The sequence below is a fragment of the Cynocephalus volans genome, chromosome 4 (assembly GCF_027409185.1).
Source record: "Cynocephalus volans isolate mCynVol1 chromosome 4, mCynVol1.pri, whole genome shotgun sequence".
NCBI classification, from domain to species: Eukaryota; Metazoa; Chordata; class Mammalia; order Dermoptera; family Cynocephalidae; genus Cynocephalus; species Cynocephalus volans.
Window position 1 is genome coordinate 103596164 of NC_084463.1, and position 14511 is coordinate 103610674.

General features: G+C 36.9%; 2 protein-coding genes across 2 annotated transcripts; both read right to left on the reverse strand.

The window, feature by feature from the left end:
- Positions 1 to 1249: 1249 nt before the first annotated feature.
- LOC134376300 (olfactory receptor 51F1-like) lies at positions 1250 to 6697 on the reverse strand. Its single transcript, XM_063094893.1, is given in 4 exon segments — positions 1250 to 1559; positions 1561 to 2235; positions 5703 to 5848; positions 6653 to 6697. Coding segments are annotated over 4 exon segments (1176 nt in total).
- Positions 6698 to 12907: 6210 nt separating this feature from the next.
- Positions 12908 to 13858, reverse strand: LOC134376744 (olfactory receptor 51F1-like). Its single transcript, XM_063095226.1, has one exon. It carries the CDS (start codon positions 13844 to 13846, stop codon positions 12908 to 12910), a length of 939 nt encoding a protein of 312 aa, XP_062951296.1. The 5' UTR covers positions 13847 to 13858.
- Positions 13859 to 14511: the final 653 nt, after the last annotated feature.

The following is a 14511-nucleotide window of genomic DNA, read 5'->3' on the forward strand; positions in this document are numbered from 1 at the left end:
CTGTTGCTATAATTAACTAAGGAATTTTCATATGTTGAATATAAGTATTGAAATGTTGCTGGAAAGAAGAAAGAACATTCAAGATATGTTTGGGATGAATGAAAAGGCCAAGCCATCTGTCTAAAATGCCTCATGACCAAAATCTGGTAAAGTGTTTACTCATGGCTTTTGGCTACAAGCTGTGTAAGCGGGTAAGTCTCAAGGATCGTAATATTAGAATCCCCAGTAGCCTTGGACTTGACAATTTATGAAAGTTACAATTACTATTATTTTTTATTATATAATGAGAAAATCTGGGTTAGCATGAGATTTTTTAAAAATTAAGCTAGAAGTCCAATTAATAGAATTGGCTGGATTATATTTGCAATTGTTCATATGTATAGGGTGAAAATATGTTATGTTGAAGTTAATTAAACAAACATTTATGGAGTACCTCTTCTGTGAAAGGTACTTCACTAGGAACTCCAAGTGTTCAAAGAAAATAAGACTTTTGTTTATCCTAGTAAATGTACAGTCTTGTGGGAGACATCATAATCAAATGTGCGATAAGAAGATGCAGGCAAATTATTATGAAAATGTTATGGAAGAAAGGATAAGATCCTGAGTATTGGTCATGAAAAACATTTATGTGGATAATATTTAAGACAGTCCTTGCAAAACAGATGAAATTTTAAGATGGCAGGGAGACCATTATGGGGATTCCATGAAAAGTTAACATGTATGAATAAAGGTAGAGGAAGAAGAGAGTGGAATGCCTGTGGAAAAATAGCAGCTTATTTTGTAAAGAGGCAGAGTTAGTCAACAGAAAAGAGTGTGATTTAAAGTAAAACAAAATGAGCTAAGTCCAGGTTGTGAAAATTCTTGTGAACTAGAGCAATGGTACGCTATTTCAATTTTCTGAGCACATAGATCTAGAAGGTGTTTTTATTTTGAAGCAAAAATAGTGGTGTGACAGAATGGGACACTTGGAATATTAACCTAGAAAACCATAACAGTTTAGAGAAGCAAAATCAGATGGGTGTGGGATGGGATAAGCTTATAGCTATTTAGCTGGGTATTTAAGAGGAGTCAAGGTTTGAATTACAAACATGGTAATGAAAAAGGAAAGAATGTTATAGAAAGGTAAGTTCACTGGGAGTTTGAACTAGGTAACATCTAGCTGCACCCACTCTAGAATGACATGGGCTTGTAATTCCAATTTGTGATGCATTTTAAAGACTTTAGATGAACTTTCTAAGAATAGTAAATGTTAAATCTGTGTTCCCTTGGAATAGAGGAATTTGAGCACAGCTTTCTGAATCTGCTTAGTTTTCACACTGTAGATGATGGGATTCACCACAGGTGGGATGAGCAAGTACACATTAGCAATGAGGGAGGGCACAAAAGGTGGAGCATGTTTTCCAAATCTGTGAACAAAAGACAAGCTGATCAATGGGATGTAGAATATGGCCACAGCAGTGAGATGAGAGATGCAGGTGCTGAAGGTCTTCTTCCTCTCCGCAGGGGACGCAATTCTGAGCACTGAGCAGATGATCAGGACATAGGAGAGCAGGATAAAGTGAGTCCACTCCAGCAGTAGAGATGATTACAGTTAGTCCAAACACACTGTTGATCTGTGTGTCTGAACATGAGAGCTTCATCACATCAGGGTGGAAGCAGTAGGAATGGCGGAGCACATGGTTGTGGCAGAAGGACAGACGCTTAAGAAGCACCACAGCAGGTGTTAGTACTAGGGTCCCCCTGCTGATAACTGCTGTGCCAATTTGTGCTATTTTAAGTTCAGTTAAGATAGAAGTATATCTCAGAGGATTAGAAATGGCCACAAAACGATCAAAGGCCATAGCTAGGAGCACCGAAGATTCCGTGACAGTGAAAAAATGAATGAAGAACATCTGGGATAAGCAAGCATTAAAGCTAATCTCCCGGGCATTGAGCCAGAATATTCCCAGCAGTGTCACCAGTGTAGAGATGCATAAACCCAAGTCAGAGATGGACGACATGGAGATGAAATAGTACATGGGCTCATGGAGGCTGGGCTCAGTGAGGACTATGAACAGGATCAATGTATTCCCAGAAAGAGCAGTTAAATAGAGGCAGCAGAAGGGAAAGGAGATCCAGGCATGGGCCCATTCGAGTCCAGGGATTCCCGTCAGGAGGAAAGTAGGAGAAGTAGAATTATGGAAGACTGACCTTATGGTCTGCAGGATCAGAATTCTCTTAAAATATCTTGATATCCTGAAATAAAAATGTATTTAGTATCTGTTTTTATTTTTAATGGAAACATTTGGCATTCATCATTTATAATTTTACATTCTTGGCCAACTTTTTGAGTGTAAATTATTTATTCTTCAACTTGATTATTAGATCTTCTTAGCATTTGCCCATGAAGAAAAGGTTTATTTTGTGTATCTTGGCTTGATAAAGTGCATTTCTCAGTAGATATTTATTGTTTGTTTGTCAGTTTATTGTTCATATTATTTTAGTCACTAGTTACTAGGTATTGGCTTAGGAGGAGAATTAACTAATTTTTCATGGAAATTGAGGAATAATAGTGTGCAGTTAATAAGGGAAAGTTATTTACCATTATTTGTTAAGCAAACTGAATGTCTACTGCAGAGATATTATGAATCCACCTTAGAAAATGCCAGTTCACTCTCACTGATTATATGTGCTTACCTGAAGAAAAGTGTTTCCATTTCAATGAATCTGGATATCAATGCTTTCTTAAATGTATAACTGTAAAATCTAGCTTATTAGTATGGTATCTGCCACTGTTAAAATCAAGAGAAAAATAACTGTCATAACTATTGTTAATATTAATTCCTGCCTTTAGGCTGTTACAGAAACATTCAGGCAAAATGTCACATTATGTATGTGACATGAATTGATTACGTAAGACGTGAGAGGTTTTGTTATAAATGTCCTCACAGCAAGATGAAGAGAGATTCTGTTGTTGTAGAGGAACAATCTGAAGTTATCAAGGAGATATAACCCATAGTTTAGAAATTTGAAAACATTGCTCCTGGTTACAAAGCCAGGAAGTGGTGGAACTTGGGTTTGAAACTGTGGCTATGCTATCAAGTACTATGATATATACTTTATCTTTAGAAGAAAACACATAAGATAAAAATGTATGGAATTCAGAGGATAATAACATACTTAGAAATATATTTGAAGCATTGACATTATTGATAGAGATAACACATTTGGCATACTGTGAGGATTCCAATAAAAACATGACAATAGGAAAAATACACAAATACCATGAGTGAGCAATTTCTACTAGAAAAAATGATAGTGGTTAATTAGTATGTCAAAATATTCAATGTCATTAGCCATATAAAAGTCCTACTTAAAGTAACTGTTTATAATTTGCTAAAGATTATTAACTATCATTAGGGTCCATAAAAACTGATACTCTCTTAATGTTGGTTGATATACAGTGAGGTAGAAATGACATTTGGTGACATGATTTTAAATCCTTAAGACAATATTTCATTTGAGTAAGCATTTTTATTTTTCAAAATATATTAATAACAACACCTATCAGTGAAGAAACATTTATTGTGTGTCATATACATCTCTCATCTACTTAAGTTTTCAACAAATATTTATTGAATATCAATTATAGGCATTTATTTAATCCTCAAAATAAACTTATTCCATTGTTGTGGATTATATTTAGAGGCAATATAACATATTACTAACTAGACTGTGCTGAATTTATTAAATTTAGAAAAGGGGCTTGTTATCTTATGCTATTCTCAAATGCAGAGACAGTCTTAATATTCCCTAAAATGGTAAAATATTACATTTCATGGTAAAAGAGACGAGAGAGAGAGTAAAGAGACTAGCAGAAAAGATGAAGGAAATTAAAGAATGAGGACACACTGAGGAATTGTCTAAAAATCTGGAATTAAACCCAGATTTTGAGAAAAATCAACTACAATTAGATAGTGATTTAGTCAAAGCAATGTAAAAAAAATTTGTAAGAGCCATAATGCCTTTTTGTATTACGTAAAAAATGGCAGTACTGAACTACCAGCATATTGCATGTGATTTAATATTTTTTCATTTGTCAAATGAGTTTATGTTGGGTCTTTATGACATTTTATTAATTTTATAAGCAGTGCCTGCAGAGTGCTAATAATTATTTTGAGCAGGGTGTTCTGATCACTGTGGTATCTGTCACTCCTGATTATAAAATTTTTATAGTGATTTTACATTGTCAGGTCATCTAAGAATGCAATCAATGGAATTATCTGTATGGAAAGGTGATAAATAAGGCTGAGAGCTGTCATACTTGTAAGTCACATATGGCACAAGTTAGGCGTTAGTATTCATTCATGACAAATTGAAAATACAAATATTGAAAGTCTGGTTCTTCACATATAGCTTAAGGACAGTTGAATAAGGTTAGACATTGGATTGTAAGTGAAGAGATGGCTGTATCTGTCTAGGAAAGAAGGAATGGAAACTAATATTGAGCCAGCTTCTGTGCTATGATTCTTGTTATGTTATTTTAATATCATTTCTGTTTTCCAGATGAGTTATATAAAGTTGTTGGCTCAGGTTTACACCATAGAAATTGTCTAGTAAGTTTATGGATCCAGGTCTGTTTGTTTCCAAAGCCTGTATTAATCCCTTTCTTTCACCTTAATGTCTTGGGGGCAGTGGGAGGTGGGGGCAGGGGTGTCCAGAACTGAAGTGAGAAAGAAAATTGCAATATATTTAAAAATTTGGGATAAATATGTTGCATTGGGGGGAACCCCCAGATTCCACAAAGTCTTTTGTAGCTAATTTAAAACATAATTTAAATATTAGAGAGGATGCAAAAATAACTTTTTGTTTTGTACTTTGTTTTTGAGAGAAATGGCAAAAATGTCAAAGAGATATCTGCACTCCCATGTCCACTGTAGTACAATTCACAATAGCCAAGATATAGAAACAATCTAAGTGTTCATCAACAGATGAATGAATAAAGAAAATGTAGTAAATGTATGCAAAGAAATACCATTAAGCCATAAAAAACAAGTAAATCTTGTCACTCGTGACATGAATGAACCTGGAAGACATTATGTTAAGTGAAATAAGCCAGGTACAGAAAGACAAATGCTATATGGTCTCACTCATAAGTGGAATCTAAAAAAGTAGATCTCATAGAAGGAGGAGGAGTAGAATGGTGGCTACCAGACTGGGGTGGTTGGTGGGGCAGGGAGGAAAGGTGTAAATTGCAGAGATGTTCGTTAAATGGTACAACATTATGGTTAGACAGGAGGAATAAGTTCAAGATATCTATTTTATAGCATGGTGACTATAGTTAATGAAATATTTTATTCTTGAAAAATGCTGAGAGTGTGTGAGGCAATGCATAAGTTAATTAGCTAGATTTAATCATTCTACAGTGTATATATATATATATTTCAAAACATTATGTTGTACATGATCAATACATACAATTTTGTCTGTCAATTGAAAAAAAAATAAATTTGGGGAAAAAATATGTGCATTAGATAGCACAGGTCCAATTATGCATTGTTGAGATAAAACATCCAAGCAAAGATGTCTTAAAAACAATAAAATTTGGGCATTCAGCATAAGAATCAGACTTGGTGAAAGAGCAAAATAATTGAGAGTGAGGTAAGTTAAGAGCTCAGAGGACTTGAAGGCTGGAAGACAAGAGAGAGCTGGAAAGTTCTTACCTTTCAAAATGTGGAGCACTAGTGGTGATCCTAACAATGATGTTGAAGGAGGAAAGCCAGAGACTTGGAGGTGAATTAGTGTCTTTACCTTCACTTTCAAATAATCCTGTTCTGCATCGCTTTATGCTAACTTGCTTGTGGAGGGGCTAAATCCCATTAGAACACTTTATTACAAACAAAATCAAGTGCTATTCTGAGAGCAACTCCTTGAGTTAGGCTTTATGTCAGTAGGAACATGTTTCCCTAACAAACAGGTTTAGATATGTAAAGATAAGCCTTTTATACTTATGAATGGATAATTTCAATAAGGAGCCCCGATAGTCATTTAACCACAAGGGATACAAGTTCCTTGGGGATAATTATGTGCCATTTGGCTATACTTAACCCAGGTAGGCCAGCTTTTGTCTGGTGATGTTTTAAAAAGCTGAAAAATACAGAAACCAAAATTAAACTATTTTTGCTGCAAGAATTCTGTGTGGGTACTTTAGCAAAAACAAAAACAAAAACAAGCCTCCTCCTCAAAACAAAAAAACTGCATTGTTTCTTGAAGCATACATGTTCAAGATGAGGATTAAGTTCCAAGATCTTTACTTCCAAGATCTAGGTTATCCCAGATCTAGGTCATCTAGGTTTACTTTACTTCTAAGATCTAGGTCATCACAGGGAGCCTGCAGAAACTCTTGGTACTGTCTATACTATTGGCCACCAAGAAAGCAGAGCAGGGTGGATAAGGGTAGAAAGAAGATGGCTATCTTGTATAATACTACTGCCTTTCTCCTTTAATTTCTTCAGTTTGATACACAATTGAGCTCCACCTTTATAAAATATTTGTTTTCTATGCTTTTTAATAATTTCAACATTTACATCCAGGAATTGCATTTTTATCTACTATCAATTTGAATCTTAATTTCATCTCTTGCTTCCTATCATTTATACAGCATTTCCCAAACCGGTTTTGACAATGTGTACCCAGATGTGTCCTGTGAGTAAGCCATCGCGATGTGATATCAAAGAAGGGCTCCAACAGAGAGGACCAAATGCACATTGAATGAACACCTGATTCACGACAATGCATTTATTAGCTGGTAGAAAATAAAAAATAAACACCTGACATTATGGGCTTTAAGATTGTAGAGAAGTCAATAAGAGCTATATACTAGAGTTGGGATTGGTCAAAGAATGGTTTATCAAAGATGTAAAAATATGACTATAACATACACTAAAACCAAAAGAGCAAGAAATGTGGTATTTATTCATTCATTTATTTATTTATTTATTTATTTATTATTATTTTTTTTGTGACCGGTAAGGGGATCGGAACCCTTGGCTTGGTGTCGTCCTCACAGTGCTCAGCCAGTGAGCACACCGGCCATCCCTATATAGGATCTGACCCTGCGGCCGTGGCGCTCCTAGCGCCGCACTCTCCAGAGTGAGCCACGGGTTTGGCCCCAAATGTGGTATTTTAGAGTGGAAAGTAGCAGGACTTGATTTGAGGTTAACTTGGTTGGTACCTATGAAGAATATTGAGGCAAACAAACTGTATTAGTCCGTTTCTGTTGCTTATAACAAAATACTTGAAAATGGGTGATTTGTAAAGAAAAGAAAATTTATCACTTTCAGTTTCAGAGGCTCAGAAGTCCAAGGAACACATCTGGTGGTGGCGACAGTGACCCAGGGGTCTCACATTACAAGATGGTGGAAGGAGGGAGGGAGGGAGGGAGAGAGGGAGAGGGTGAGGGTGAGGGAGAGAGAGAGAGAGAGAGCGCTACTCATGCACTCTCCTTTTAAAGCCCTCAGATTCATGCCCCTGACCACCATTATTAATCCATTCACTACAGCATGGTCCTACAATCCAATCACCTCTTCAAGGCCCCACCTTACAATTACCATGATAGGATTTCCCACCCTCAATATTAACAGTGGGGATTAAGCCTCAATGATGTTGGGGGGACATCCAGTCTATAGCATTCTGCCCCTGACCCCCCAAAATCATGTTCTTTTTACACACAAATACATTCATTTCATCCCCAAAGTATTAACTTGTTTCAACTCAAAAGTTCAAAAAGTTCCATCTGTGAAATCAATAGAAGTTGTCCACTTTCAAGATACAATGGTGGGACACACATAGGGCACATATTCCTATTCAAAAAGGGAGAAACAGGCCAAAAGAAAGATGTAACAGTTTCAAAATAAGTCTGAAACTCAGCAGGGCAGGCATTAAATCTCGAAGCTGAAGAATCATGTACCTTGATTCTGCATTTGACTTTCTCTGCATGCCAGCACAGGGGTTGGGTGCCCAAGTCCTTGGGCAGCTCCACTCTTACGGCTTTCCTGGTCTCAGGCCACAATTTAGCTCTCCCAGGCTGGTGTTCCACTCTGGTAGCTCCACAGGTCTGGGGTATCCATGCCAGTCTTACTCTCATGGCTCCACTAGGTATGGCACTGTTGGGGTTTTTCTGCTGCAACTCCGAACCCGTGTTTCTGCTGGGCATTGCTCTAGTGAAGGCTGTCTATGGTGACTCTACCCCTGTGACAGATCTCTTCCTGGGCACCCAGACTTTTCCATACATCCTTTGAAAATGGGGTGGAGGATACCAAAGCTTCACAGCTCTGGCATTCTGTGAGCCTGCAGACCTAATATCACGTGGATGCTGCCAAGGCTTCTGGCTTGTATTTTCCAAAGCTGTGAGTCCAGTCACACCTGAGGCCAATTTAGCCACACAATTGCAGCAGCCAAAGCAGCTGGGGTGCTGGTACTGGAAGCAGCTTCCTGAGGTGGCTCTGGGCATGAGCCCATGAAGGGTGCCCCAGGCCTGTTCCCCAAGACCATTCTGTCTCCCTAGGCCTTTGGGCCTGAAATAGAATGGTTTGCCTCAGAGGCTTCTGCTATGCCTTCATGGTCTTTTTCTCCTCTTGATAATTGCTTTCTTTTGTACTAATCTTACTAGCACTACTGCATTTTTCTTCTGATAGTGCTCTCTGCTTCTCTACCACCTGGCCAGGCTGCAAATTTTTCAAATCTTTACACTCTACTTCCCTTTAAATTCTGGCTTTATGTTGTGCCTTTGCCACCATAACTCAGCATAGGCTGTTACAAGTAGCCATGCAGCTTCCTTAATACTTTGCTGCTTAGAAATTTCTTCTGCCAAATACTCTGGTTCACAACTCTTTGTGAACTTCCAACTTCCACAAAGTCCTAGGGCATGGACACAATGCAGCCAAGTTCTTTGCCAGTTCACAGCAAGACTGATCTTTACCCCAGTTTACAATAAACTTATTTCTATCTGAGACCTTTTTAGAATGGTCTTTGCAGTCCACATTTGTATCAACATTTTGCTCACCAACCCCTTAACCAGTCTCTAAGACATTCCAAACTTTTCTTCATCTTTTTGTCTCCTTCTGAGTCCTCCAAACTCTTCCAACCTTTGCCTAATACTCAGTTCCAAAGCCACTTCCACATTTTCAAGTATTTGTTACCAATTATCTGTATCTGTCCTTTTCTCAAGACTTATTTGAGATACCAATATCAGAGATACCAATTCTCTTTATCTGTCCTTTTCTCAAGACTAATTTAAAACCTGGCTAATTGAGTAGAAAAACAAGCATTTTCTTCAAGGTTGAGAGACCGCAAGAGGATCCAGTCTTCTGAAGGAAAAATCTTGATTCCTTTTCCCCCTATAAATTGTCTAGATGACAGTATACTGGGTGGGTAAATTGAAGAGAGTAAAAGGCAGGAAGCACAATAAGGGGCTGGTGTAGTAGTCTATGAAGAAATAAAAATATGGAAATCATAGAATCAGGACTCAGGAAACGATAATGAACAGGAGCATAGGTTTGCATCCGGACTTTCTACTTGCTGTGAAAGGTAAAAAGTTCGTGCATGTTAGCTGTAACTATGGTTGTGATATTTGAGCATTTATATATAGTCATCTCTTTGACTATTTTGTATTGGCATCTCTTTGACTATATTGTATTGGGATGTATGAATTTGTGCTAGTCCACAAATTTCCCGTGGGTTCTACCCTGGCTTTTTCTTAACCTTTTATATGAAGGCCAACCAAAATTGAAGACACACTTAAGTCCACCTGTAAAAGAATATAGAACCCCCGAGAGAGATTGCCATCGTCCTGTTACTGTTTAATTTAATTTTATATCTACCAAAAAAGATTGGTCCAATAGTGTGCCAAGTTTTTGTTTTTGAGGAGAACACTGTTTTTTTTTACATATATGAAGGGATTATTTGCTCCCCAAGGTAGTGGAGTAAAGGGAAGACCTTAGACAATGATACTCCATCACCTTGTCCCTCCAGCTGTTAAACAGACAAGCTTTACATTTGGGCCACTGGTTAACCAAAAGGGTTAACTGTCTTTAGATGGAGGTGTATAGCACAAAGGTATACCACACTCTCTGCCTTCACTTGCCCACATTTTTTTTCCCTTTTTGTAACTCTGTTTTATGTCTACCTGTGAACCTTCAGATGAGCTACTCAGGTCCTCAAGTCTCTCTGATGGATATCTTTTTAATAGTGTCCCCTTGAATTGTTGAACCTTATCAAAATGCTAATTTAGTATATTTACCTCAATCCCATTTTACGTATTAAGCCAAGCACTCAGCTATTCCCTTTAATGAATTATATTTACTAATATGCTAATGTAGGATCTAGATAATTTATAGACTACACAACAAAAATTAAGCTAAATAAAATTACCTAAGTTTTTGCTTTAACCTATGAATTCCCGGATATGTACAAGGACATCATTCCTTTGCTAGCACATTGCTCACTTGTTTAGTTCCAGCCAGAGAGGTCTCACTCAGATGTCTACGGTCTCAGTTCAGCTAGAAGCATACTGTACAACGCTGTAGTCCACTAAACATCCAAAAGTAAAAGTTCCTCAACATTAGCATTCTGATTTGTTTTATCTTTCTGAAGGTCCAAGCAGCTATCAGGCATGGAGAATTATCAGAGAAAAAGTCTCCCACATAAGAAAAAGAGGAAATATAAACAAATTTCTAAATCAAACCTACAAATAAATTCCTTTACATAATAGCATTGTTTAAGCAAAATATGTTTTTTAAGCTACTAATGCAAATCTTACAATCTAAATTCACCAAGGGGAAGTTGATGGACAGAGAAAACAGAAGGAAAAAAATGGGTTTTAATAATCTCCATGCCTACATCCAGACAGTATCTATGAATTTAAAACTCTGGAGAATTTTCTTTAACAAATAGTAAAATTGTGGCACAATGCCTTTTACATTTTTCCACACAGTGATTTACAAAATATTCCTCTCCTCCATGCCCTTTTGGAAACCCTTTTAACTCAGATGTCAACACAATCAAGAGGTAAAATTTTACTCATTTTTATCAATGATCACAAAACTATGTGCATTACTTTATAATTTCTGCCAATGTGGATGTTTTACTCTCTAGGTTTTAAACTTGAGCTCAAGATAATATTTATTGCTCTTTTGTTTTCTTTTCATTATTTCTAACAAGTCCAAACATAAAGTACACCTGCAAAAACTGGTGTGCTAATAAACTGAATTGTTAAAAAAAAAATAAAAAGGCCTTATCTGCAATGTTCGCCAATTCCTATGTTGTAAATATTCTCATTACAAGTGATTTCAAACTAATATAACAGCATTGAACACAGAGCTGGAAAGAGATGCACACATGGGCTCTTGCAAACTGGTGTGCGCTGGTTCCAGCTCACTGCCACACTCAGTGTTTGTGGGATACAAGGAACATCCCTCCAAACTATCACCACTTTTCCAGTGGCAATAAAATTGCTGTAACTCCCTTCAGGTTTCCGTCTCCACTTTTGCCTAAATTTTCTCTGCCATTTTATGTAACTGAGATTTTAAGCTTCTGCCTGCCTCCTAAAATGATATAGTTATTAGAAGTCTCTTTTCAGGAACAAAACATTTGGGTCCAGCTCTGTATAACTGTGTAAAGGCTGAGAACCATGAATTCTTTACCTTTATTCTTTGGTTGGTTAAAGGAGCCACATAGGGCCTTTGTGGCATTTGTGAAACCTCTGAAAGTTCATAGAAAATGTGAGATTATCTGTGGAAAAGAGTTCATGGATTTCATTAGATTACTAATCTAATGTAGAAAAAGGTTAAGAATCTCTGCCCAGACTTTCTTGCATTCCCCTTCATGATCTTTACTAGTCCTCCAAAGTTTCCATAACCTGTAGTGAATTTGCAAATGTGCCTACTCCCTGAAAATTTTCTTTGGACTTTCAATACCAGATAACAAGTTCCACACAACATCATCTCTTTCTAACTTTTGTATTCATGAAAAAACAAGATAAAGTATGTTTTAAGAAGGCTACTACGATTTTTAAAGATATGATATAAAATCACGAAGATCCCTGTCTTACTGTTGACCTCATGACATTTCTCCTAGATGCCTTTGGCAGAGTATGTAATACAGTGGTAAGAGGATGGTGCCTTAGAAACAGGAAGCATGGATTCAAATGTCAAATCTGCCCTATGTCAGTTATGTGGCCGTTGGTGGCCTAAATGTCTCTAGACCTAATTTATTTATCTGTAAATTTAAATTAATAATGCTGTATATTTCAGTGGGCTGTGTGGAAGAATAAATGAAATATGTCATAAAAGTAGTTGGTAAAACACGTAGAATGAAACAAAGAGTCAATAAATGTTAGCTGCTATGGGCATTATTTTTATTTCATTGTTATTATTTTTTTGTTTCCTCCTTAGACAAAAATTCCTCAGGTACCATGTCATGCTTATATTTTATGACTGAAAATACTGTCAGCCCTATGTGTCTGCAAGTTATGCATCTGCAGTTTCACCCAACCATGAATCAAAAATATTAGAAAAAATACAATAATAAAAATAATAAACAATATAGTATAACAACTATTTACACAGCTCTTACATTTTACTAGTCATTATAAGAAATCTAGAAATGATTTAACATGTACTGGAGGATGTGCATAAGTTATGCAAATACTACCACATTTTTTATGAGGAAATGAGAATATGCAGATTTTGGTGTCTGTTGTGGAGCTGGACTAATGCCCCTTAGAAACCAAGGGAAAAATGTACAAAAATATATACCAAATATCTTTTATAAATTAAAAATATGAAAAAACACATACAGTAACCTAACAAGTTTACTTTTCTACAGTGAAAGTCACTTACACTAGGTTTTTCTCAAACAATAATTTTGTCTATTTTGTGAACAGCAGACTGAGTATGGCCTTGCGGATCTGTTTTGTTTTCACACTATAGATGATGGGGTTGAGCACAGGGGGCAAAAGCAGGTACATGTTGGCCATCATTGAATGGACCACTTTGGGGGCTGAGCAGCCATAGCGATGCACCAAAGACAGGCTCATCATAGGGATGTAGAAAATAGCAACTGCTCCAATGTGGGAGACACAGGTGCTAAAGACCTTGTGCCGTTCTTCAGAGGAGGCAATGCCAAGGACAGAATGTATAATCAAGATGTAAGACAGAACGATGCATGGTGTATCTATTCCTGTGGTCAGGATGAGATCAATTAACCCAAAGATGCTGTTAGCTCGAATGTCTGAGCATGCTAATTTAATCACATCTGGATGGTAACAGTAGGAGTGGGAAAGAACATTCATTCTACAGAAATGGAGAGGCTTAAGGAGCAAGAGCAGTGGTACTATTAATACTACACTACGTAGGGTTATTAGGAGACCCATCTGAATGATTCTGGAATTAGTGAGAATGGTAGTATACCTCAGAGGGTCACAGATTGCCACATAGCGGTCAAAAGCCATAGCCACCAGCACTCCGGATTCCATGAAAGTGAATCCATGAAGAAAAAACATCTGGATAATGCAGGTATCTAGGCTGATTTCATGTGCATCAAGCCAGAGGATACCTAACGTTGTTGGCATTGTAGAAAGAGTCAAGCCCAGGTCAGAGGCTGACAGCATGGAGAGGAAATAGTACATGGGCTCATGGAGACCCTGCTGGGTAATGATGACAAACAAGATGATGCTGTTCCCAGAGAGAGCAACGGCATAAAGACAGCAGAAGGGAATGGAGATCCAGGCATGGACAGCCTCTAGGCCAGGAACGCTGGTCAACGAGAAGGTCGGAAGTGTAGATGTAACGTTGGCTAGGAGTTCCATGCTGCCCTGTGTTTGTAGCTCTGCACAATGCTCATAACCTGCAGAAGTAAAAAATTACATTGTTATACAAAAACATTGAGATAAATTATCATTTGGTTAGGAGAATTATCGAAGGTCATAGATAAGGTCTTTATTGGCGAGAAAACTCTAAACTAAATTATAATATTTACTATTTAGAATCAGAGATATTTAGGAAATGTATAAGGATTTTTACTCTTAAGTTCAAGGAAAATATGTTCATATGATTTTATACATTTTGATGATAATTGGTTTTTATAATTAAGGAATTTTAAATTCCAATGTATTATAAAATTCTGTAAAGTAAAGAGTTAGTTATGAAAAATCAGTGCATTCAATTTTGAATTTTTTGTGAGTGGAACGAGTAAGAGAAATCCACTTAAAGGTATCCATGTGTCTGCAGAGTTTATGTGGGTGTTAATCTCCATGAATGTATCTCCAGATTTTTGCCTGAAATATAGGTTTTGTAGTTATTATTTTGTTTGTGTCATTTCAATCCATTTAGGTGGATGAGCATCCTAAGAGAGTAGGTTTACAAGGGAAAACCAATGAAGACAGAACTCTCTAGAAGTTATTGGAAAACAACTATATAGACTAAAGGAAGATGAGGTCAATTTTACAGGAACAATAAAAACCAAGACCACATG